General features: G+C 40.6%; 1 protein-coding gene across 8 annotated transcripts in view; it reads left to right on the top strand.

Annotated features, from left to right (window-relative positions):
- CCSER1 (coiled-coil serine rich protein 1) overlaps positions 1–24207 on the top strand; it is a 1152782-nt gene that overhangs the window by 1017612 nt on the left and 110963 nt on the right. For 2 of the 8 annotated variants that reach the window (XM_043545155.1, XM_043545159.1), the window contains one exon: positions 11470–11514. The exons of the other annotated variants lie outside the window; for them this stretch is intronic. In XM_043545155.1, the coding sequence (XP_043401090.1) occupies positions 11470–11495 (26 nt within the window). In that variant the 3' untranslated portion in view covers positions 11496–11514. The remainder of the gene's footprint in view (positions 1–11469; positions 11515–24207) is intronic. 8 annotated transcript variants of the gene reach the window in all.

A 24207-nucleotide genomic window follows, 5' to 3' on the forward strand; every position in this document is an offset into this window, starting at 1 on the left:
ATAAGTGTCAAGGATTTGGAACTGGATATACTGCAGAATCTGGATAGAGTGCTGAAAGTAGCTGCTGTAGAATGTGTTAGGCCAGAAGCATTTAAGCCTTTCCCAGCAAAAGGATTTCTATGGAATGGAACAGAGAGCGCCTCTTCCTTTGTTAGCATTAGTAGGGAGGTGCAACTTGAGCAGACTGCAGCCCTCAATATGCCATTTTCCATCTTGATCTGAGTGGTTTGCTTTGGCCACTTCTGTTTAGTGCCTATGCAGATACATTTCAATGTAATCATTGGAAAGTTGTTGTATAAAATGCACATATTCACTTCCATGTTACTGTTCAATAATATTTAAAAGTTAACCAGTGGTATGGTTCTTGGGAGCTATCTGGCAGCAGCGGGAGCCTGGTGTATGCTAAAGGTTCTCGAGTGAACTTTAATATAGTTGCCCCTTGCTAAAGCTCACCAGCAGGGTCTACGTGCACCAATTAATGTGCAACGCTTCAGTGCACTTCAGAACTCTACTCCATTAGAGCGCATTTCCCCACCATATAGACAATCCCGAAATCAATAAGACAATCTGGTTCTGCAGCTAATAGTTCTGGGATTTGTATTCTTGTTTTGTGCAGTTAAAAGGGTTGGAAGTTTCTGTTTGATCTCCATAGCTTTTCTTATTATATGTAATTCGAATCACCATGATAATAGATATGAAAAAATACCCTCCAAACCCCCAGCCATCTTAATTTAAAAGTGAACATTAAAGCCTTGCACCTGAATACATTTGAAAAGTGGGAAACTTTCCAGTGGAGATTGTGTAAATTAAATGAAGGACTTAAAAGAAGAAAGATGGTTGTTTTTCTCCATGTGATCAATATGGTTTGAGACACATGAGAAAAGTGTTGTAATAGCTCTTAATTTACATCCATTCTCCTCATTAGCACATGGACTAATCATAACATTCTTCTCTGCTGCTGATAAAATAAGTGTTGTCAGCTGAGTGTTTAGGCATGTTTTAGAGGTTAAATCTGTGAAATTTCCCAGTTAGGAACCCTGGTGTCCCCATTTTGTCATTCACTCCCAGTTAGGATTTTCCCATTGAACAAAAAACCCCACAAAAACACAGGGCAATCCTTCAGGGTACTTCCTTAGAGATGCCAAGCATGTTCAAGTCTCACTGAAGTCACCTCTTAGCAGTTTGAAAGATCATGCCCACATGTGGTAGAAACTTGTGTACACATGATTCACTAGATGTACTCGCTGTGACTTATTTCTATTACTCTCATTCTCCTCTCTCTCCCATTCCCTCCTGTTTGTTTGTTTTCACTTGTATCTTGTCTTAAATTAGTTTAACTGTGTGGGACACAGACAGTATCTTCCTGCGTATGTGTACCATGCCTACAGGTGCAGTGGGACCCAGTCTTGTTTGGGATCTTTGGACACTATCATAACAATAATGATAATATGTTTATGAATAGCTATAACCTGGGTTAAATCGTCAGCTGTTTCTGGTAAGTGCTGGTTACATGTGAAACAGGAGCCACAAAGGAACTCTTCCAGCAGCTCCCTGATCCTGAAGCTGATTTTCACCTGTCCCCCTACCCGAAGTAGTTTAAAGAAGCCCATGAGCCTGTTCTAAACTATGCCAGGTTGTAAGAGCCCCTAACAGACTACTATGCCAGTTGAGGATTACTAGTGTGCAGTGTACTATGGCCTGGTGTCTTAACGCTTCTGACAGGTTTTGTATGCCAAGGGCCTGGGAATGGGTGGCATAAAGCTGACTATACTGATTATAACCCAGATGAGATTCTGCCATCCTGGAAACTCTTTGCTTCTCTGAAGTACACTTTGCATTATCAGAGTGCCAGGATCAGGCCCTATGAGTGTTGATCCATTAGCTCTTTTCTTATCTCTTTCACTTTCAATCTGTTTTATTTTATTGATGACATCATCCTATTGTTTTTAATCATAACAGTAACAGGCTGGCACATATGAATTATAGGCTTGATTTCAAGTTCCGCTCTTCTATTCCCTGGGCTGGTGGAAGCTGGTAGTACATTATGTGTCATTTTGCAATGATTCCCCTCTCTGATTTAGGAGTTACCTGGTGAGAGATGACACAAGAAACAGATAAGGAAAGATGTACCACAAAATGGGTGGGGTTGGGGACATTACATCCAATCAGACATAAACATATACATCTAGTAATAAAAACCCTCAAAGAAGTCCAGTATGAGAGCAGTTAATACTCTTGAAAAGTTGCCTTTGTCTCCTATAGAGCTGGTGTATAGAACTCCCTTAAAGAAGCCAGGACAAAATTCGCCACTACCTTTCAAGAAATTGCTAGACTTTAAGATAGCATGAAAGGAAGGTAGTTTTTTGCATGTGAGGCAATTCTAAATGTAAAATTCGTCAGGGTGCTGATGGAAGAGCTTAGCCAGTTTTAGACTTTAGCAGCATTCTCATTACAGTGACTTCAGATGTGACTGACTACACATGAACAGCAAGAGTAACTTGCTGAGAATAAGGGCCCAGTCCTTCAAGATTCTGAGGTTTCTTCAAGGTAAGATTAGGGTCCCTAGCTCTTGGCAGAAACAGGCTCTAAATGCCATGAAGCTTCATTGTGTAGCTTGCCACCTTCACTGCATATAAGCCAAAATCCTAGCGCTGCGTGACATGACGATATGTCGATCACAGTGTGTGGCTGAGAGAATGACTGTCTGATTTCACAGAAGTATCATGAATGACTAAACAAAGGATACTGGCACATGCAGCTCTGTGGGCCGAAAAACCCTCTTGAACAAGTTTGAAAACTGAATGTTCTCTCTGCGCAGCCCCTTTTGTCACCATGACGTCCACGGTTGCTGCAAAAATGAATGGTTTTGATTCATTAAAGTCAATGGGACCAATCATGGAGTGAGGTGCCATTCAACATGACTGGAGGTATCAGTATCTGGTGTAATAAAATATGTTGAGAATTGTTGCTATTTCACCATGTATCAAGCTAAAAAGTCTCATTCTGACATCAAGGCGTTCCACAAATCTCCCTGGCTCTACATCTCATGTACTACATCCGAACACATTTCCCTATCCTTTCCAAACTTCCAGCATCTTGCCTGCATATCACTTGCATTTCCCTGCCCCAGTCCATCTTCCCTTTGGTTTCCAGGCTGTTTCTCCATGGGAAATGACCTCCTTACTCCAATTCTCCAAGACACCATCCTCTCACTCAGATTACTCCTATAGACCTATTTCTCTGCTGTCTGTAAGAAGTATGTTAATATGAAAAAAATATATACAGATAGATATATTAGACTGAAAGGAATGCTTAATGTCTGATTGCCTAATAGTCATCATAAAGATAACTTATCATACTGAACCCTTCCCTTCCCTCTGTAAAGGATGCACTTTGCATGGGATGTAGGACATACATTGTTTTGCTGCTGTTTTTTTGAAAGTAGTGTATCTACTCAGTGTTTATTTTGGAGGCTTGTTTAAAATGTGACAGAAAATCCATTTGTAAGAAAGCAAGGTTTTCAAACGCTGCATAACATTTGGTGCAAAAGGGAAGACTAACAGAAATGAATGGACCTTTAGAGACTAACTTTTTGACCCCAGTACAGAGACATAATCAAGATAATTGAAAGCTTTCCAAAGTGGAGCAGGCCAAGAAAGAGAGCGTGCCACAGTTAGAATCTGCAGTATAATAGTGCTGCTGATGACCTTTTAACACAAGTATCGGAATAGAAAGGAAGTGGTTTGTTGTTGTTGTTTTCATCCTACGGCAAGGGAACAAGAAAGGCCTTCTTGGAGATAGCTGGTTACTACTGGGAAAGTGTAAGATGGCAGGAGGGTAAATAACATATTTTACCAGTTTAAGAGTATCCAAAGCAGCATAGACTTCACTGACTGACTTCATTCTGGGGGAAGCTGTTGGAAAATATATCACGTAAGAGGATAGAGTTGCATGTTGAAAATGTAGACTGTAAGGGAGTCAGCCAGTGTGGACTCATGAAATGCCACCTACCCACCTCACTTGGAGGGAAAATTGATGGGGCAGCTTGCAGCTGGGACAGCCCAATTGAGTAAGGGAGGAAAACACATGCTGAGGGGATGCAGAGGTGTCTCTCCCATTCAGAGTCTCATTGGCTAGCTTGGAGAGGAAGGGACTTGACTGGTCCTTCACCCTCCCCTTTCATTAACTAAAAGTCTAGCCTGAGCCATGTGGAGCCTCTCTTTGCTCTCTGCCAGCAGTCCCACTCTTCTCACCCTGAATTGGAAGCCTGTTTTGGGCTCAGAGCAGTGGTGAGCTGGAGCCGGTTCGCACCGGTTTGCTAGAACCGGTTGTTAAATTCAGAAGACCTTTTAAAACTGGTTGTTCCACGAGGGACAACCGGTTCTAAAAGGGTGTCTAAATTTAACCGGCCAAAAGTGCCGCCTTAGGTGCTGACTCCATGGGTGCTTCAGCCTTAGAGCACCCAAGGGGAAAATTTGGTGGGTGCAGAGCAGCCACCGGCAACTTCCCACCCCTGGCCCCAGCTCACCTCACCTCCGCTCCGCCTCCTCCCCTGAATGCACTGCCCCGCTCTGCTTCTCCGCCCCCTCCCTCCCCGGCTTCCCGCAAATCAGCTGTTCGCGCGGGAAGCCGGGGCAGGCTGAGAAGCAAGCGGCGGCTTCCTGCTCAGGCCCAGGGAGGCGGAGGTGAGCTCGGGCGGGGGATGGAGAGGTGCGAGGAGGGCCGCCCGGGGGGTGCACAGGGGAACCGCTCCCTGCCCCAGCTCACCTCCACCACCCTCGGTCTGAGTGGGAAGCCACCGCCTGCTTCTCAGTCCTCCCAGGCTTCCCACTGAACAGCTGATTCGCGGGAAGCCAGGAGGGGGTGGGGGGGTGCGGAGAAGCGGGGCGGTGCGTTCAGGGGAGGAGGCGGAGGTGAGCTGGGGCCGGGCGCGGGGTGGGGAGCTGCCGGTGGGTGCTCTGCACCCACCAAATTTTCCCCGTGGGTGCTCCAGCCCCAGAGCACACAGGAAGTCAGCGCCTAAGGCGCCACTTTTGATGTGATCAGTGGGGGGAGTGGCCACTCCTCCTGCTCCCCCCCTAGCTACGCCCCCCCTGCCACTAGGAGCCAGAGGCACCTGCCGGATGCTTCCTGGGAGCTGCCCCAGGTAAGCACCACGGGGACTCCCCACCTTGCCCCCGGCAGGTGCCTCTGGCTCTTAGGGGTGGGCACCCACTACGGTGGCCCACGAGCCCCTCCTGCCTGGTTCTGGGGGCAGTCAGGGGACAGGGGAGGGGGTGGATGGGGCAGGGGTCGGGGGGGGGGGGCGTCAAGGAATGCAGGGGAGTTGGATGGGGCAGGAGTCGCGGGGGGGGGGCAACGACCCCCTCGTAGGGTGAGGAGGGAACCCGTTGTTAAGATTTTGGTAGCTCATCACTGGCTCAGAGGGGTGTTTTCTTCCCAGAGGAGCCAAATTGACAGAGGCGTGGGGAATTTTTTGCCTTCCTCACAAATCCTTGAGGTGCAGTTAAATTAAATAGGAATTGAATTTAATAATTAATGGTAGCACTCAGTAAGGCTGTTAGTTCATTGCAACTTGCAGCCATTTTCCAATGTGCCTAAAAGGATAGAAGGAACAATTCCCAGAAGCAAAAGGCCTGGGATTTTGCTGCTGGGCTTTGTACTCATGGGTTAGGGGAAGATCTTGTGGCCTTTGCGGACCAAGGTCACACCTTTCAGTACCCTCTCTTTGTGGGTGGGAGGACTGAGAAGAACAAGCTAAGTCATAGAGGTAGACAGAGGAGAATCAGTTATATTACATGATATGGTAATAGCCCTATAACCTCTGCAATGGAACAACTTAAAATGCCAAGTATGGCAGATGGGCAGGTAGTGTTCCTCCCCTCCCTAGGGTAAGTTTAATAAAGTTGTGGTGCTGCTTAAAATCCATCCCTGTGTTTGTCCTTATTCATTGTTGTAGCTACATCAATAGACTCCACTTATTAAATGCATAGGAGAACCTCACTAATTGAGAGACAAAGCTGAAAGCATGGCAAAAATGTATATCTCAGAAAATCAGTCCCATAAAAGATGGTTGTATAAATTCAGGGTTCAAGATTATAGGTTGAGAACTGGAGGAGTCAATTTGAAAACAGGCTTGAGGTCTTTTTCAGGTAAAAAATAATAATTTATAGTTTGGAGAATTAAGACAGTGAATTTGATTTATAACTCCCTAGGGTTGTATGGCTTTTATAAGAACATATACCATTTTCTTCTCCCTACCTTTTCCTACATCTGTTTAGACTGAGAGTAGATTCAGACTATATGAGCATCACTTTCCATCCACACTAAATGGGAGAGAGTTAGTTTTTTTAAAAAAAATACAGGTATTTATTTTAAAGAGGAGGGTATAGAGCTGCATTTTCTTTATCATTCTTTCCTGCCTCTGTTTTATCAATCATATCCCACAACGAATTTGTGAACTAGCTTTTATTTTGATGACATTTGGGCTCTGCCAGTGGTTTCCCAGCTGAAGCAAAATAAGTTTCCCTTGCTGTGAACTTAGTGAGATCAAATCAAGAAAACTCCAAAAATAAAATAAACTGTGATAAGTAGATATTTTCTCAAATCAGATAATTCTGCATGCTGTAGGTAAGTTGTATAAACACAATAAAACAAGGTAGAAAATTCAGTGAACCATTGATTTAAAAAAACAGGAAAATGTAGACTGTAGACCTATCGGGAGATGGGAATAAGGTAGGGGAAAATGCCTCCCAATACTTCCCCTGGGGCTCCACACTGCGTTTTAATGTTAGCTGTGTCTAACAGGCACACTTTAGCCCAAAATGAATATTGACAGAAAATAAACGTGCTGGCATCAGTTAAAATGATATTTTCCAAAGTGTGGGACATTCCTTCTGGAAAAGGAGCAAAGGACTCGGGTGGGGGCCTGGACATACCTCTGGATTGTTCTCCAGAGTCTCATCTTTCATTTCAATAAAAGTGCATTTCTAACTGTTATGGTTATGCAGAAAATGAGTATAGCTGACATAGTGATGTGAGAAGTGAGTGAGTATAGCTGACATAGTGATGTCTTCCTGAGTTTGCAATAGCTCTGAGTCATGAGCCATTTCAGTAGGTGCTAACTCAGAAGTCAGTAATGGTACTTTAAATGGCAACATTGTTCACTTTTTCACTGCCCACTGAAGCATGCATGAGAGGAAGTGTCATGCTATGAAGATCTTTAACGGTTTTTCCCCTGTGTGCAAGGATGGGGCTGGGTTGGGAGGGGTGTAAAATGTATAAATTAAGATGAGTAGGCCTCTGCAAACATTTGGCAGATTTGCATTGGGGATGCAATTGGTTTCAATTTCCTGAAGAGAGGCTCAGCTTTCAAAAGCATGGGAAACACTGAATTGAAGCAGACACAGTGCATTTAATAAATGACCGACTAAGAAGGAGTCCTCTATGCACGCACACGTACACACACGCACACACACGGTGCATACTTCTCTTGAGACATCGTGCTGTGTGACAGACTTTCTCTAGTGGCAGATGCTTATCTGGCTGTACTCTGTTACCTCTGTTGTGCATGCTTTTGGCAGCAAAGGCCAGGATTTAGCCTTCTATTAGCAGTACGATGTAGGATAAAATGCAAAAGCATTGTATTCTTCAACTGAATCCCAGCTACGCTTTGCTAATGCATCATGCTGAATTAGCATACTTCTGTGTGGTGGTCTAGTTGAAGGGAAATGTGGTCTGAATCTACTTTACTGTCAGTGCAATACTCGTGGGTCCTGATTCAGCAAGGTACTTAAGCACGTGCCTAATAATAAATACATGAGTAGTCCGCCCCCTACCCCGTTCAGATGAGACCATTTATGTTAAGTAATTTGCTGAATTAGGTCATAATTCTGGTGTCCTTTTGCATTTAAGATTACTTTTATTTGTGATGTGCAATTCTGCACATCAGTCCTCAGTGGGCACTGTAATAAGAGCTTATGGGGAGTTAATTATAGACAACTTGCTTAGACTCCATTTGTTTAGATTTTTTCCACCAGTGCTTAGCAATATCCAATTAATATTAGACATCTTTTAGATTGTATCAGTTAATTATGGTTTTACTGGCATAGTATCAAAAGTTGGTCTGCAGAACAGAATGGTCATAATTGAAACTACTGCTAAGTTTTCCAATTGTAATTAAAATATTAAAAAGCTGGTAGGGTAGGATGGTAAATGTGCTGCCTAAATCTCCGTGGTCTTGGCTACTGTTTCATTTTACAGTACTATTTCATTTTCATACACTATAAAAAATAGTTTTCAGTTCTTTGATTCATATCTGTTTTTACATCAGCACTTCTTGTGTGTGTCTGTGCTTTAGTTCTCTGTTTTATTTTCCGACTTCTTTTCTCTGTAATTTAAAGCTGTAATGGTGCACTCTGGAGAATTGTAGCATAAAAAATTAACTTTCAGTAATTAATTCCATCATTTTCCTTCTTTGAACTATCAATAGAGCTGCACAATATATGGTGATGCACTAAGATATGTGAGGACCTGTGGCTTTTTCCTTTTTAAAAAAACCCTAGTTATTAGCGATTCAGAAAATAAGTCATTTCAATTACTTTAGAAATAGTTTTAATGGTTTTCTGACAAACCAGTTGAATAACAGGAAAAATGCATTTAATGTTTTTTATTAAATATTGACTTTAATGTACTTTGGTCTCTGCAGTTTTATTCAGTTGTTATGCTGGTGGAACTGCCCTAATAATATGTATGAAATAAAAAAAAATGAAGGAAGCACTTTAATAGATAAAAAATATAGCAGATACAAACTACATTCTCAGCAAATGGAAAACGTTCTGTTGCCTACAATAAAGTAACTCAGAACATAAGAATGGCCATACTGGGTCAGATAAATGGTCCATCTAGCCCACTGTTGTGTCTTCTGGCAAAGGCCAATGCCAAACGCTTCACAGGGAATGAACAGAACAGGGAAATGATCAAGTGATCCATCCCCTGTCATTCACGCCCAGCTTTGAGCAGCTAGAGGCTTAGGACACCCGGAACATGGGATTGCATCCCTGACCATCTTCGCTAATAAATCTTCTTTATTATAGTTTCAACAAATTTGCTTGGTACTAAGTTAGGCTTAATGGCCAGTAATTGCAAGGATCGCCTCTGGCCCCCTTTTTTAAAAAATGGTGTCACATTAGCTATCCTTTAGTCATCTGGTATAAGACTAGTAGCCGCATTAGTCTGTATTCGCAAAAAGAAAAGGAGTACTTGTGGCACCTTAGAGAGTAACAAATTTATTTGAGCATAAGCTTTCGTGAGCTACAGCTCACTTCAAGCTTATGCTCAAATAAATTTGCTAGTCTCTAAGGTGCCACAAGTACTCCTTTTCATCTGGTGTAGAAGCTGATTTAAGTGATAGCTTAACATACCACAGTTAGTAGTTCTGCAATTTCATATTTGAGTTCCTTCAGAACTCTTGGGTGAACACCATCTGGTCCTGGTGACTTACAATTGTTTAATTTATCAATTTGTTCCAAAAACTCCTCTATTGTCACTTCAATCTAGGACAGTTCCTCAGATTTGTCACCTATAAAGAATGTCTCAGAAGTAGGAATCTCCCTCACATCCTCTGCAGTGAAGACCAATGCAAAGAATTCATTTAACTTCGATGCAATGGCCTTCTCTTGTGTGTGTTTGGGGGGGGAGGGGGGATACCAGCATGATAGGCCTGTGCCACGCACTTTACATGAAGATCCAAATTTCTCCAAAGTTCAGGGGTGGTCAGATCTGGGTCTCCGGTTCAGTCCCATAGCGAATTTATTTTTTATGTGCTCTAATCACTGTCATGGATATTTATACATACTGATAATCTGATTTTCCAAGAAGCCCTGACTCAGCAAATTATCCCTATTTAGCAAAGCACTTAAGCTTTTACATAAGTCCTATTGACTCTAATGGGACTTAAACAAGTATTTAAAGTTAAGCTTCAGTGCTTTGCCGAATAGGGATGTACTGAAGCGGGTGGTCAAGTGCTTCGCTGAATTAGGGCTGGAATGATCAGAAAACATCCAGAGGCAGAGAGATAATAAGAATCTAATTATACCAAGAAAGGTCTGTGACTATCACAGGTGAAAAGAATGAATTCTGCAGTAATATCAGGAGGGAAAGGGACATCACTTAGTGACTTCACTTAGAATGGAGAAAAGCCCTTTAAACTGGAATACACCGGATTGCACCTATGAAATTAAATTATACAGAATATGACGACGTATCCATCCATGTATTTATTATGTGGTTATAAGAAAAGCAGTGAGCACCAGTCTGACTAGCTTGCTTAATTACCTTAAAAATCATAGAATGGATGGTTCTTCCCATGTAAATAAATACCCCCACACACCCCCCAAAATAAGCACTATGATCAAGATTTAACTTCTTGAAACTCTGCATGTGGGAAAAGTTAACTTGTGCATCTGAGTATCTACAAGGTCAGGCCTTAAAGCCATCAAAAGCCCACCCATGAATAAAAGCATTTCATGAAAACTCCTCCAAGCTTAATTCTGTCAAGAATAGATGGGCTTGTAGTGTGTATTTTAAAGATTAACAGATCTGGGGTCTGGCAAAAAGAGGGGAAGTATATTCATGGCACTTACTGATTTGAAGTAAACTCTCCCCGAATCTAATGACAGAATGTCTCTCACAACTGCATGGTCTTTATTGTGTTCTGTTGTACAACCACAAATATGCAATAAGGATGCTTTAGGTGAGATCTTAAGACATAATAAAATTTCACCTAGGGCTTGTCTACACAGAGCAGGAATGCACACTATCGGGGTATGATTTCTAAAGTGCATTCATGTGTTACACACTAATTGGTCCACGTAGCCCCTACTGGCACAAATTAAAAGTTCTCTAGTGGGCTTCAGTTTAGAGCTGTTTGTTGAAGTACACTAGGGAACTTTCAATTCATGCCAAAGGGGGCTACACAGGCCAGTTCGTGCACCAGTGGGCCTAGGATATCACCCCAGGTACTTATAGCTTAACATAAAATATTGGGCCAGATCCTTAGCTATAAACTAATCTTGCCCCAGGGACTTTCATTGCATTAGGATGGTTGACATCAGCTGAGGATCTAGCTCTTTGTTTCCACAGCCAATAGTGCATTAAAAAGGGGGAGAAAGTATAATGAAAGGTGGCATGGACTGAAACCTAACCTTTCATTGTCAAAGTTATAAGTAATAGCTGCACTTAATCAAGGGATGAGGTTAACAAGGGTGTTTTTTGCACTCAAAGTTAGTGAATGGGGCAGGAAGTATGAAGTTATTTCGTTCCTTTTAATGTCCACAATGGTGCCAGTGCTAATTTTGTTTAGTGATTCATCTTTGTTTCATTTGCATTCTTACCATTTTCATTCCATTTTCTTTTTCTTTCTTTTTATTCCCTCATCCGTTATGTTCCATTGTGCATTCTTGGCTACAGTTCGTGTAATCATTACCACCGTCTGAAGGAAATCCCAGTCTCCAGGTATGGTGCTACGCTTATGTAAAAACTAGTACAGAGTTTCTCAAACTTTTTCGTACTGTGGACTACATCTTCATAGAGATCATCTATTACAGCCCCCTCTTTTCCCATTAAAGATGGATTGACATCCCTGTGGTAACTAGAGTAATTGCTTACATGGAAAGGTGATATTAGGATACTATTTAATGTACGTTTAGCTTCTTTTAATTTACCAACTCAGGTAGAAACAAAGAGGAGAGGCAGCATCTTATGGCCAACTAGCTCTCCACAGACTGCTCATAGTTCATAGACCACAGTTTGGGAACCACTGGTGTCATTAATTTAATGAGTTGACACCTGCCTAATCTAGTCCATAGAGCTAGTTGCTTTCATTTGAAGGAACCCCTTGAGTTGCATTGGTAGTTCAGTTTGCTATTGCTAATATTTCAGATTATATGCTTAGTACTCAGCTGCACTGTTCTCCTTTCTAATGACAGACTGATGGATAAATAACTTTTGTTACTGTTCATTCTCATCCTTACTGTTCTATTTCTATATGTCTGAATTAACTTCCGTAGATGAAGGTGCCATTTATAAATATCATTTACGTGACTTTATTCCTTTCAATAATATGTCATACAGAGGATTGGTGCATGGCTAATAGACTCTTGCTTTAAAGATGTAATTATTTTGTTTGAAGATAGCTGAAGTTTGATTAAAGTGGGTCATTTGCTACATAGTGCAATGATAAACTTTGAGAAACAGTTTTTTATAACCCTCTAAAACATTGCCAGAAATCATTGGCTTTATGGCTTGGCTCGCCAGTGTACTTTGGGCCATCAGGCAAGAGAAAAGGTAAGTCCTTAACAAAATATTTATTCTCTGTTAGAACATAGTATAAATTATTTTAAAGTAACAAAGGTAATTTCATACACAGTGTTTATACGGCCCATGAATGAAATGTTCTTATGCACTCTTTTTCACTTGTGCACATTTTTTATATGCATTGGGCTAGATCCTAAAATGGTAAAAGTTGATGTAGCTTTATTGCAGTTAATGGACCTGGGTCAATTTACACCAGCTGATGCTCTGGCCCTGTGTATGTGAAGGTGCTTCCCAACAATATATTTGTTTCCTTACAAACAAAGAAAACGAGGAGTCCTTGTGGCACTTTAGAGACTAACACATTTATTTGGGCATCAGCACATGAAAATACACAGCACATGAAAAAATGGGAGTTGTCTTACCGAGTGGGGGGGGTCACTCGGTAAGGCAACTCCCATCTTTTCCTGGGCTACGTATTTATATCTGCCTACTGTATTTTCCACTCCACGCATCTGATGAAGTGGGTTATAGCCCACAAAAGCTGATGCCCAAATACATTTGTTAGTCTCTAAGGTGCCACAAGGACTCCTTGTTGTTTTTGCTGATACAGACTAACACGGCTACTCCTCTGAAACCTTTCAAACAAAGAATCCATAGCCCTAATGAGCTTTTAAACCACTTTGTTTCTTAAAGAGCATCTGTTACTGAAGCTTGAAAAATTCCTTAAAACTAAAAGCAGATTTCTATTGTGCCAAGAAAGAAACACAAAAGATCAGCCCATTCATAGAAGGAGCTAAGTCTTGGCTCTGCTCAAAGATTGAGATCTTCAGTACCATCTACCAGTAAACAATTAGGAGAACAAGTGCTCTGAGACGAGGCTGTCACAGTACTGACCCCTTCTCATTGTGTAGTGTTGACTCCAACACCTGTGCCCAGGCTGTTGAGACCGACCCCTGGTACAGCACCGGGTCCTTTCGGGTAACAACCACACCATAAAAATGTCATGGTACTGATGACGCTGGCGGCCTGTGCAGCAGAATGGGAGCTATTGTCTCTTAGTGCTGGATTCTCTGAAGGTTCAGAAGACAAGTCAGCCAGTGCTGGTGGATCCTCAGGCCCTGGCTTCAGGCTTACCTCAGAAACAAGATTAGCCCTTGGTACCGTGGGGGGGACTAGATCTTCAGAGCATCACCTGGTGCAGTCCAGGAATAAACCCAGAACACTGTCCCTGGTGCCAGTATCTCAAGACATATACTTACTGACTTTCTTTCCTAAAACCTATTCTCAAAAGGATGAGGAGAGGCTCCTTACCTTGGAAGTTAGACGGGCATTGGCTGTTTATGTGGACTGAACTAAGTCTTTTAGATCATCATCCCGGCTGTTCATGTCAGTTGCAGACAGGATGGAGCCCTACCAGTTTCAACACAGAAGATTTTGTCCTGCGTTTGTCTGTGCTATTACCAATGTAACCACCCTCCCTCTCCACAAGCAAGGTGGTAGCATATTCTACAAGATCTCAAGCAGCTTTTACAGCTTTTTTGGCTCAGGTGTCTACAACAGAGATTTGTAGAGCTGCAATTTGGTCACTGATATACACCTTTACTACTCGTTGTCCTATATGTCAGCATTCCAGAGATGATGCCAAGTTTGGGCAAGTAGTTTTTCAGTCATCGTTCAGACCCACCTCTGAATTGCCCTGCTTGTGAGTCATCTGAAGTGGAATAGACATGTGCAATCACTCTAAGAAAAAAACGTGCTTAACCTGTTGTGTAACTGTTGTTTTTTGAGATGTGTTGCACATGTCCATTCCATGACCCGTCCTCCTTCTCCTTTATATTAGCGTCTGGCTGGTAAGAGAACTAAGAAGGGCCTGGGGCAGCTCCACCCTTTATACCCTTGTGCAGCAGCACAAGATGGCTGAGGGTGCACTAAGAGAAAAATCTCCATCTCTGGTTCAGTGGGCATGTACACACCTGAAGTAGAAATGAAGTATGCAACACATCTCCAACAACAGCCGTTACACAACAAGTTTGGAACCATTTATTTCAATTCGGCAACTTTTCCATAGATTACATTAGTATAAATAGGCTGGTCCAGTTTGATTTCAGGTCTACTGCTGTAAACCTAGAGAAACTCAATTTACTTAAAGGGAGTTACTCCAGATTTATAATGGTGTAAATGGGATCCAAATCTGACCCTGTCTAATTGCAGATTTGTAGCATACAAATTGCAAGGTACATTATTTAGAGATTTATCCTAACTAAACTTGGATTACTCCCTGTGATGTCGCTACTGTATAATTACATGACCTTCATGGATATTCCTTGCTCATTAGCAAAGCAGGTTCAAATTGGCTCTGTTATGCTAATGCAAATAGGATCATGGCTCGATTCTGGGAATGCATGTGATGCTATTGCTCAGTTATGGTACCTCATATGAACCAAACTTTGAACATAAATAAATAAATTATACATTAAACACAAAATACAATTCTGTGGGTTTGTAGGTAAACTGTGCAAGAGCAAGGAGAGATGGAGAAATTCAAATGACTGGAGATTCAGTGTGGAATGGGTTGAGAAGCTGAGATGGTTATGTGTCTGATCTCACCACAGTGAATCTGAATCTCTCCATTGACAGCAGTGGGCCCTAAATTTTTTGTGCACATGTGGACAGGAAATTCTTAGGACCGTAGTTAGAGTATTTGCAGAGATTTGCCTGCCTGTTGAGAATTAGCAGGGAACTTATCTGTCAGTGACTGTACAGTATCCTTGTACCCAAACTGGTGAAGACAATGCCATATTGTATTGAGTGTTTTACTTCACAAAATAGAATACAACAGATCTTTATGTAACTGCTTTAAAAAAGACATCAGTTTGCCTGTAAATTCAAAGTGCTTCATATATTCATATATATAAATTCAAAGTGCTAAATACTTCAGTTCTCAGAGTCTCTAAATCACTTTTGAAACCAAGGCTGCTCCCTTTCTTGGTTATGAGGACATTGTGATCCCAGAAGTTACTTTTTGATTTGTTACCACAAGATCCATTTTATCCTTGGATAAAGCAGAACATTCCTCCAATGATATTCATTTTACGTGCATATAAAGTTGAAGAATTTAGATGTTGAAAACCATGCATAAAGAGCAAGGATAAAATAATGAAGCAGGAAAGCAAGTTTAGGTTTATTAATGTAAGCCTAGATTTGGCTCATGGGAGAGGTTCTGCCTGCCTGCTGCATCACTCATTCCAAATGAAACAGACTAGGACAAAGGATGTTCCATTCTGGTTCAGCTGCAGCCTTTGTTAGCAACAGGTAAAGTCTGCAGTGTAAGACTTGTTGTTAGTGGGAGAGAAGTAGCAGGCTTTCTGTAAAGTCAATGAATATTGCACACATGTATCTGAGAGCAGGTTGTAATTCCAGTTTCTAAACTGATGCTGAACGTGGTTTGACACTGGTGTGCGTTGAACAGTTTTCAACACATGTTCAAAGGCAGCTGTTGTTGACCCCTGTTGTTAGAAATGAGTACATTATATAAAGCATCTTTATATTGGAAAATGTTATTGTGTTTAATTGCAACTGGAAACTCTCCATTTTGATGACATTGTACTGATCACAACTTTGCAGTCATTGTAGACAAGGAAAATTTGCTTTCAGCTAGTCATGGTTAAACCCAGGTCCTAGCAGTGTGAGCCTACACTGACCACAGTCAGTATTGTGTCCTCCAAGTCAACTGTTTGCAATTGTGTTTAAACATAACATAATAAATCTTGTAGTGTAGACATGTCTGTAGTGTGTGCAAGGTGAATGGCAACACTTCCACTAACTTAACTGGGTACAGGATCAGGAACTGTGAATCTTTCCCATTTATATCATTTGTATTTAACTTTTTATTTCTTCTTTATTTTTGAAACCTTTTTTCCCTTGGTTAATATTTTTTTCACTTGAAGGTTTTCCAGATACCAGTTTTATGCATACATGCATGGAACCTTGAGTCAACAGACAGAGATTTTACGGATATAAATTTTCTTACTTTATTACTTCACCTTCTTATCCATATATAGTGGATCCTCAACTAGCGTAAGTCAATGTAGTTCCATTGATTACAATAACTGAGGATCCGATCGATTGCATTTTTATGCAACAGTATTTATTTTATCTCAAACAACCAAACCAATGTGACTGATCTTGACTGACAAATTTCATCCCATTCACTGTTTCTGGTTGAACTAAAACCAATGGAAAGTATGAATTTGTAGTGGAAACAGTTATACTACAGTGGCACTCAGAAGCACTCTTCTATCCTTCTACATATAGCATCATTAAACATGATTAATGTTGATGTACTCTGAGATATAAGCCCTTATAGCAAAATTTTTTTTCATTACTAAAGCAGAATCCACTTTTTGGGCACACCCACTCAAATAGGACAAGTGCCAGAGAATAGATTCAATACAGTGCATTTCAGTAACTCTAAATAATAGATAAATGGTGTCTCTTGTCCATTTAAATGTCACTCTTGATCTCTTCTGCAAATCTAGCCATAGTTGCCTATAGGTGTTAATTAGTGTTTGTCAGATTATCTCCTGTATTGGGATGGATGGCAGTAAATCAATTACCCCTGTTTGTTTATTTCATTCTGCTTCCCTTCGCTATTGTGGTTCAATCAGTAGAAATTAGTAGTTTTTGAATATCTTATTGCTTTTACAATGCTAATTTTAAGCAGTTTATCAAATGAGTGAATTTCTTCCAGCTCAGTGTATTTGTACGAGCTTCTGATAATTGGAATAATCACTGTATTTCCATTTCCACTTGCATATGCTGTTTAAGAGGATTCTGCTCTATATTGAAGGATTAAATAGTCTGTTTTTCTGTTTTATTTCTCAGCTCATGTACAGTATAGCTTATGCACTGAAAATTAAAACTAGACTGGGTACACAGTACACATAAACTAAACTAGACTGGGTACACATTACTCAGTACATAAGACCCTACTTGAATTGTGAGATGATTGTCCCAAAAGTGAAGCTGAGTTGCAGACAAGCCATGGAAAATTGCAGAAAAGTAATAATGTATCTTATAATTTGCGGTAATGAGGTCCATAATTACTTTTCTGTGATTTTCCTGTGTTGGCCGTCCGGGGCTGAGAGCAGGGGTTCCCGCTGTCTGCTGCCCAGGGCTGAGAGTGGAAGGGCTCCTGCTGTAGAATTGCAGTGGAAAGCTAATATTGCAATTTTTGAAATATCATGAATTAAGTAGGGCCTTATCAAGACAGAACAATAACAGGAAACACACTTATAATGAAACTATCTGTGTACCAGTGTTACTCCATTTATGATAGTAGGTTTCCTACAGTGAGAGCTGGCCATGCAAGATAATAGTTGAACTTGGATGATAACTACGAGGGGTCTTAAAGTACCTCTGGTAAGACACAGCTATGTTCAGGACTTCAAATCCCACATGCCTCTGCAGTACATTTTCAGATTTTCAGGGATAATTAACATTTTAATATACAAAAACTACTGTGGATGTCTGTGGTTTGTAAAATCAAGTCATTTTTTAAAGAGGGAGAGAATGATTTGAATCGTGATCAACTTAGAATGAAACTGAGGAGGAAGGTTGGCGTCTTATTACCTATGCGTATGCTGGCACACCAGAATATTATTACCGTGCTGATGTTGATAGTATGAGTGTTGTGGGGAATCACAGCTCAATATTGATTTGGGAAGCAGTCATGCCTCCCTGCTGTGCTCCTACCCATCTTGTTTTTGATGTTTGCTATGTTGTATTGAAATCAACCTGGTTTTATAGCTGCAGTTGTCAGTATAAATGCCTCTCTAGAGTAGAAGTGAATCATTTGTCTAAAATTGTCTGCTTCAGGATTGTCTTGATTCAAAGTCAGGATCCAAACCTCCTGGCTTTCTAGAGTGGCATTTCTCTAGTTTACGTTCTATAGTTAGTTCAGATAGATGAACATTTAGTTCAGCAAAACCTGAACCTTGCTGATGACTTGTCCTGCCAAGCTTTCCTTTTTTCATAAAGATTTTCATGCATTTGTTTTCCTTAAATATAAAGTCACAGAAAGAGCAGATTGGGAAGTCTATACAGATACTCTTTACTTGATATAAGTAAGTAACAAGTAGGTGGGAAATTATAAAAAGACATTTAACATTTCAGTGTAGTCAAATTTATTTGTCATTAATTATGAAAATATACAGAAAGTTACTGAACAATACAAGTCAGAGAGCATCATAACAGTGCGGTAAAGTTATCACTATTTAACAGCTTGCTGGTCTGTATGAATGAAGGTTGAAAAGGAGGAAGTGTGAGAAATGAAGATGAGAGGATTGTCAAAGGAATTAGAGAGGAGAAAAAGGCAAAGGGAGAGGGGATACTAAGTCAAGACACAGAAACCCCTGTGGTGGTGATCTCCAATGAGATATGAACTTAATAGGGCTTTTATGATGTGAAGATTTCTTGTGCAGCATCTGAGAAACTAAGGCCTGGTTGTTCTGCACAACTTTCTCTCTCACCATAATATTTCACAAAACTCCATAGTTGCTCAATGGCTTACAGTCACAGTGCAAGAAGTCAACAGAGTAGGTCACCTAGTTAATCTGTAGAGACTTTACCCACTTGGCTTAACAAATTCTAGACTTTAAAAAGGCGATATTGAAAAGAATAAAATTATTCTAGTTTACGAAACTCTGTTACCTCAAGTCTGTTACAGCTGGAACTACATGTTTGCTAATGGAGTAGGAATTGAGTAGTTACTGTAAATGAAATCCCTAAATAACATCAATGAAGTACGAATAGCAAATCATCAGTGAGAAATTATGTAACTGGGTAACTAGTAAGCAATTGAATAAGGAGGACAAAAATGTAGATAGACATAAGTACCATTGAATCTTAACTGTGAGAGGTGTGCTTCAGCTTGGATCATGAAATTGTATTCAAGAGAAGAGACCATATAATGAAGTTATTTTGCACAAGGAGAATTTGTAATGCTGCCAGAAGTTACAGAAACAATATTAAAATTCAAAAAGATAAACAGGGAAATACAAGGTACAAGTCTGTTGTTTTCGATAATTCTGGTCTTCCTGCTGTTAGTTTTGCTACAGGGCAACAGCTCCATTATTAATTAGGATCCAAAAATCACAGCAGAATCCAAAAGGAGTACATTTGGATTATGTATAGTGAATAAAAGTCTGAGGGCACTGGATACAATACGAGGTGCTGAACATGAGCAAACAGGTGGTTCTGTTTGTGAATATGACCACTTGGTTGTCAAACTAGATTTCAAGTAATGCCCAACCTCCTCATGGGAAGTAAGAGCTGAAAAAAAGCCAGTAACACAGTGTGATGAGACAACATTATTTAGTACAGGAAACAGAGAAAGAAAGAGCTTTAACTCAGTTGGAAATTCAAATGGTAGATGCCCTGGAATCATATGCAAACAAGTAAAAAACAAAAAGTAACCTGAAGTGAAATCCATGATAATGGAAGTTGTCACAAACCATCCTTTTCCCTCCTGTTACAAACCGCAAAGCAGGATAACTAGACAAATGAGCTCCTTATGCTGACCTCAGGAAAAGGAGACCCTGCCATTGAATAATCCCACAAATTAGGTTTACATAAAACAACTGACAATAATAATAATAATAGTTAATAATAATACTGCTATAGCACTGACCATTGGAGGATCTCATTGCATTTTATACATAATTTATTTCACACCCTTGTGAGTTAAATACTATTATTATCATCATCATCATCCCCATTTTATGGATAAAGAAGATAAAGCAAAGAGGGATGAACTGATTTTCTGCAAGGTAATACATGAAATATGTGTAAGAGCCAAATATAATATCCGTGTCATCTGAATCTCCCACATAAGCTCCTTAAAATAGGGTTTTAGTGGAACTTATGTGTTGGACTGCCCCATACGGGGTGAATTTCACCCAGTGAGAAAATTGTTGATTGGGGGAAAAAATAGGTACAGGTGTCACATTCTGGAGTGTGATCCAGACTCGCGAGAGGTTGTGTCACTGCTTGCCCTGTAACCTTGGGCACCTCACAGTGCTTTGCTGTTGTAGCTCCCAACCTGTGCTGCTCGCAACCAATCTACAAGCATTCAGGTCACACACCCTGAGTGTCTGTGTGCTAGAGAGCCCTGGTACAGCAGTTCTGACCCCAGCGCTGTGTATAGTGCCACAGCTCCACTCTGGCTTCCACCAGCCATGGTCACTATTGACAGGGTGTCTCCAGTACACTCCCAGTCTCAGAACCTTGACTGAGGAGAGGGTCAGTTATCATCTTGCTGGAAAACTGTGGGTGACTGACTCTCTTCTCAGTCAAGGTTCCGGGACTGGGAGTGTGTTGGGTCACCCTGCAAGTAGTAACCAAGCCTGGTGGAAGCCAGAGAGGGGCTGTAGGCAGGCTGCAGGCAGGCTGCTGGGATCAGAGATGCCTAACCAGGGCTGTCTAGCACACAAATACTCAGGGTGTGACCTGAATGCTGGTAGGTTGGTTGTGAGCAGTCCAGGTTGGGAGCTACAACAGCAAAGCATTGCGAGGCACCCAAGGTTATGGGCAGGTGGCGATACAACCTCTCATTGGTCCGGATTGCAACTCAGAATGTGACAACAGGATAGCCACTAGAAAAACAGATCACAAGAATTACAACTTCTCTTCGCCACATAAATGGTTTGAATGTTGAATGTTGAGTCCTCTGGGAAAACGTGCAAAAAATGTTTAAAATCTGTTAAGCTTTTGCATTGCTTGACCAAAAAAAGACAAGGGATGAAATCCTGGCCCCAATCAAGTGAATGACAAAAGTCCCATTGGTTTCAGTGGGATCAGGATGTCACCCAAGGTCTAAGGTGTATGACCAAGAATACTAGTTAACAATGCACTATTTATTTCTCATTGGGTGAAATTCTCCCTTGTGCAAAGGGCCAGTCTAAGGCTTATGTGCCACATAAAGCCCTCAATACAGGATTTAAATTGGATTTAAATGATACACAAGACTTTTACTGGCCCTCTGTAGCAGGGTGAATTTCACCCATAGAGAATAAAATGTTACTTTGGTATGTGTATATAAATTTAGAATAAAACTGTGCACAAACCCCACAAAGATATTTTGATTTGGAAAAAATTAGTCAAATATAAGCACAATTCAATTTGGCTGAGAAATCAAGATTAAAACATCAAATAAGATTTAAATTGGAATATAATCCCAACATGTCATAGTTTCATGTGACATCAGGATCTAACTTTATGGTTCAAACCAGCTGTGACTTTTGTATGCAGATTTTTAAGGCACTCTTTTAAGCTGCGGGGAAGAAAGTGCGTGAAGAGATATTAGTTTAACTTATAAGACTTACTTAACTGTACAAACGTACAGTAAAAACTGTAGGTTGACAGAGAATTCTTAGAACATTCAGCAGTACAGATGGTCTTTAGCTAGTTATTTCAAATACTCAGCAACCTCTTTAAATATTCCATCAACCAAGTTCCTAAGAAAATGCATGCAGTTTTTAAAAGGGTCTTAAAAATCTCCAGTGACAAGGATTTCACAACCTCCCTTGGATGTCTATTCCACTGCTTAACTATCCTTAAGGTTAGAAAGTTTTTCCTAGTATCAAACCTAAATCTCCCTTGCTGTAAATTAAGCTGATTATGTCTTGTCCTAACTTCAGTGGACATGGAAAATGATTGATCACCACCCCCTCTGGATACCTCCTTTTCATCTGACAGCAAACCTTTGATAACTACTCTTTGTTGGTAATTACTCTGTCTTTCAATCAATTATGCACCCACTTTACAGTAACTTCATCTAGGCCACACTTCTGTAGTTTGCTTATGAGAATGTCATGTGGGACTGTTTAAAAAGGCTTACTAAAGATACATCATGTCTACTGCTTCTCCCCCCTCCCGCCCTCCCCAACTAGGCCAGTAACCCTGTCGGAGAAGGAAGGTAGGTTGGTTTGGCATGATTTGTTCTTGACCATTCCACTTATTACCCTGTTATCTTATAGATGCTTACAAATTGATTGTTTAACAATTTGTTCCAGTATATTTCCAGGTATTGAAGTTAGGCTGATCGGTCTATAAGTCCCCAGGTCTTCTTTGTTCCTCTTTTTAAAAAATAGGTACGATGTTAGCCCTTTTCCAGTCCTCTGGGACTTAACCTATCTTACATAGGTTCTCAAAGATAATTGCTAACAGTTCCAAGATTGCTTCATGTGGTTCCTTAAGTACCTTAGTGTGAATTTCATTAGGTCCTGCCAACTTGAATACATCTAACTTATCTAAATATTCTTTAACCTCTTCTTTTCCAATTTTGGCTTGTGTTACTTCCCCTTTGTTGATGATATTAATTGTTAAGCAAGTGGTCACAATCACTCTTTTTAGTGAAGACTCAAGCAAAATATGTAATAAACACTTCAGTCATCTTCATGTCATCAGTTATTAGCTCTCCTTCCCTGGTGGGTGGTAGACCTACACTTTCCTTCATCTTTCTCTTCCTCCAAATATATTTATAAAATAAACAGAATATTATTTATCTTCTTCCTATCTTTTATATTCCTTGCTCATTTTCCTCCTTAGCCTTTCTAATTTTGTATCTACATCCTTGCACTATATTTTTTTGTACTCAGTTTTGTCCATGTTTCCTCTTTTTGCAGGATTCCTTTTAGATTTTTCAGGTCATGAAAGAGTGTTCCTGATGGAGCCTTATTGGCCTTTTTTAATTCTTTCTATCTTTCCTTCACATCGAGGTAGTTTGCTGTTGTGTCTTTAATGTTGTCTCTGGGAAACTGAGTTTGCTGAGTGTGCTCTTATGAGCTCCTTTGTTCTTATTCTGCTGCTCTCACTCCTTCCTTTCCTTAGCATCATGAAATCTATCATTTCATGATCACTTTCATCCAAATTGCCTTCTATTGTCACATTCACAAACAATTCCTCCTTATTAGTCAGAATCAAATCTAAATGTCTGCCCCTCTGGTTACTTCCTCCACGTTCAGAAACAAGAAGTTGTCCCCAGTACATTCCAAGAACAATGGAGCATGTTGCTCCATTGCCCAAGGAGCAGGCCCAGAATGGAATTGTGACTTTCCCTGCTCCCCTTTTACTCTTGAGGGGGAAGTAACTTAAAGCTCTAGAAAGGGTGCAACTTGTTTCCGATCTCATGCCAGCCCAGCTCTGCAGGATGGCACAATAGAGGGGCAGAGCCATGGCTTGAGGCACAAGAGTATCAGGATCTTGGAAGGTCTTAAATAGCTTCACAGGCTGTTGGGAAAGATTTTTATACCCCAGTGCAGCCATGTAGGGGAAAAGATGATCCTAGCCATGAGTAAATGAATGTGACTTGCACTGTATCCTGGATATCAATAGATCAGAGCTATTTTTGACCGACTGGATAAGGAGGAGGTTCCAGATCTGTAGGCCGCTTGCAAATAACTCTGTCACCAGCAACTTCCTCTTTTCAGTTAAAGGCTGATTATCTTGATCACCTCTGCTGATTATATCTACAGCAGTATGGTGCAAAACAATCATTTGGAAACTCTTTAGAACTGAAATTTTTTTTTTTACATGCAGACACTGACTCCATTTGGGTTGCTCACTACTGCAGTGTACTTTAAATGTGCCATGTGGGTTTTTCATTCTTAGAATATTAAAATCAATGCATTTGCCTACTGCATTAATTGTACTTGGCACCGAGCAATTTTTGTATTAAAGAGTTTCATTCATATTTGGGTAACTAAACACTAAATGATTGGGAATTAAATCTATTCTCTTCACCTATGCTTGGAGTTTCCTTTAATTTCCATAGGTACCTCAGCTGATTTTGGTTTCATTTTCCCAGACTTTATTGCCTGTTTAAAGCTCTGT

The sequence above is a fragment of the Chelonia mydas genome, chromosome 4 (genome assembly GCF_015237465.2).
Source record: "Chelonia mydas isolate rCheMyd1 chromosome 4, rCheMyd1.pri.v2, whole genome shotgun sequence".
Lineage (NCBI taxonomy): Eukaryota > Metazoa > Chordata > Testudines > Cheloniidae > Chelonia > Chelonia mydas.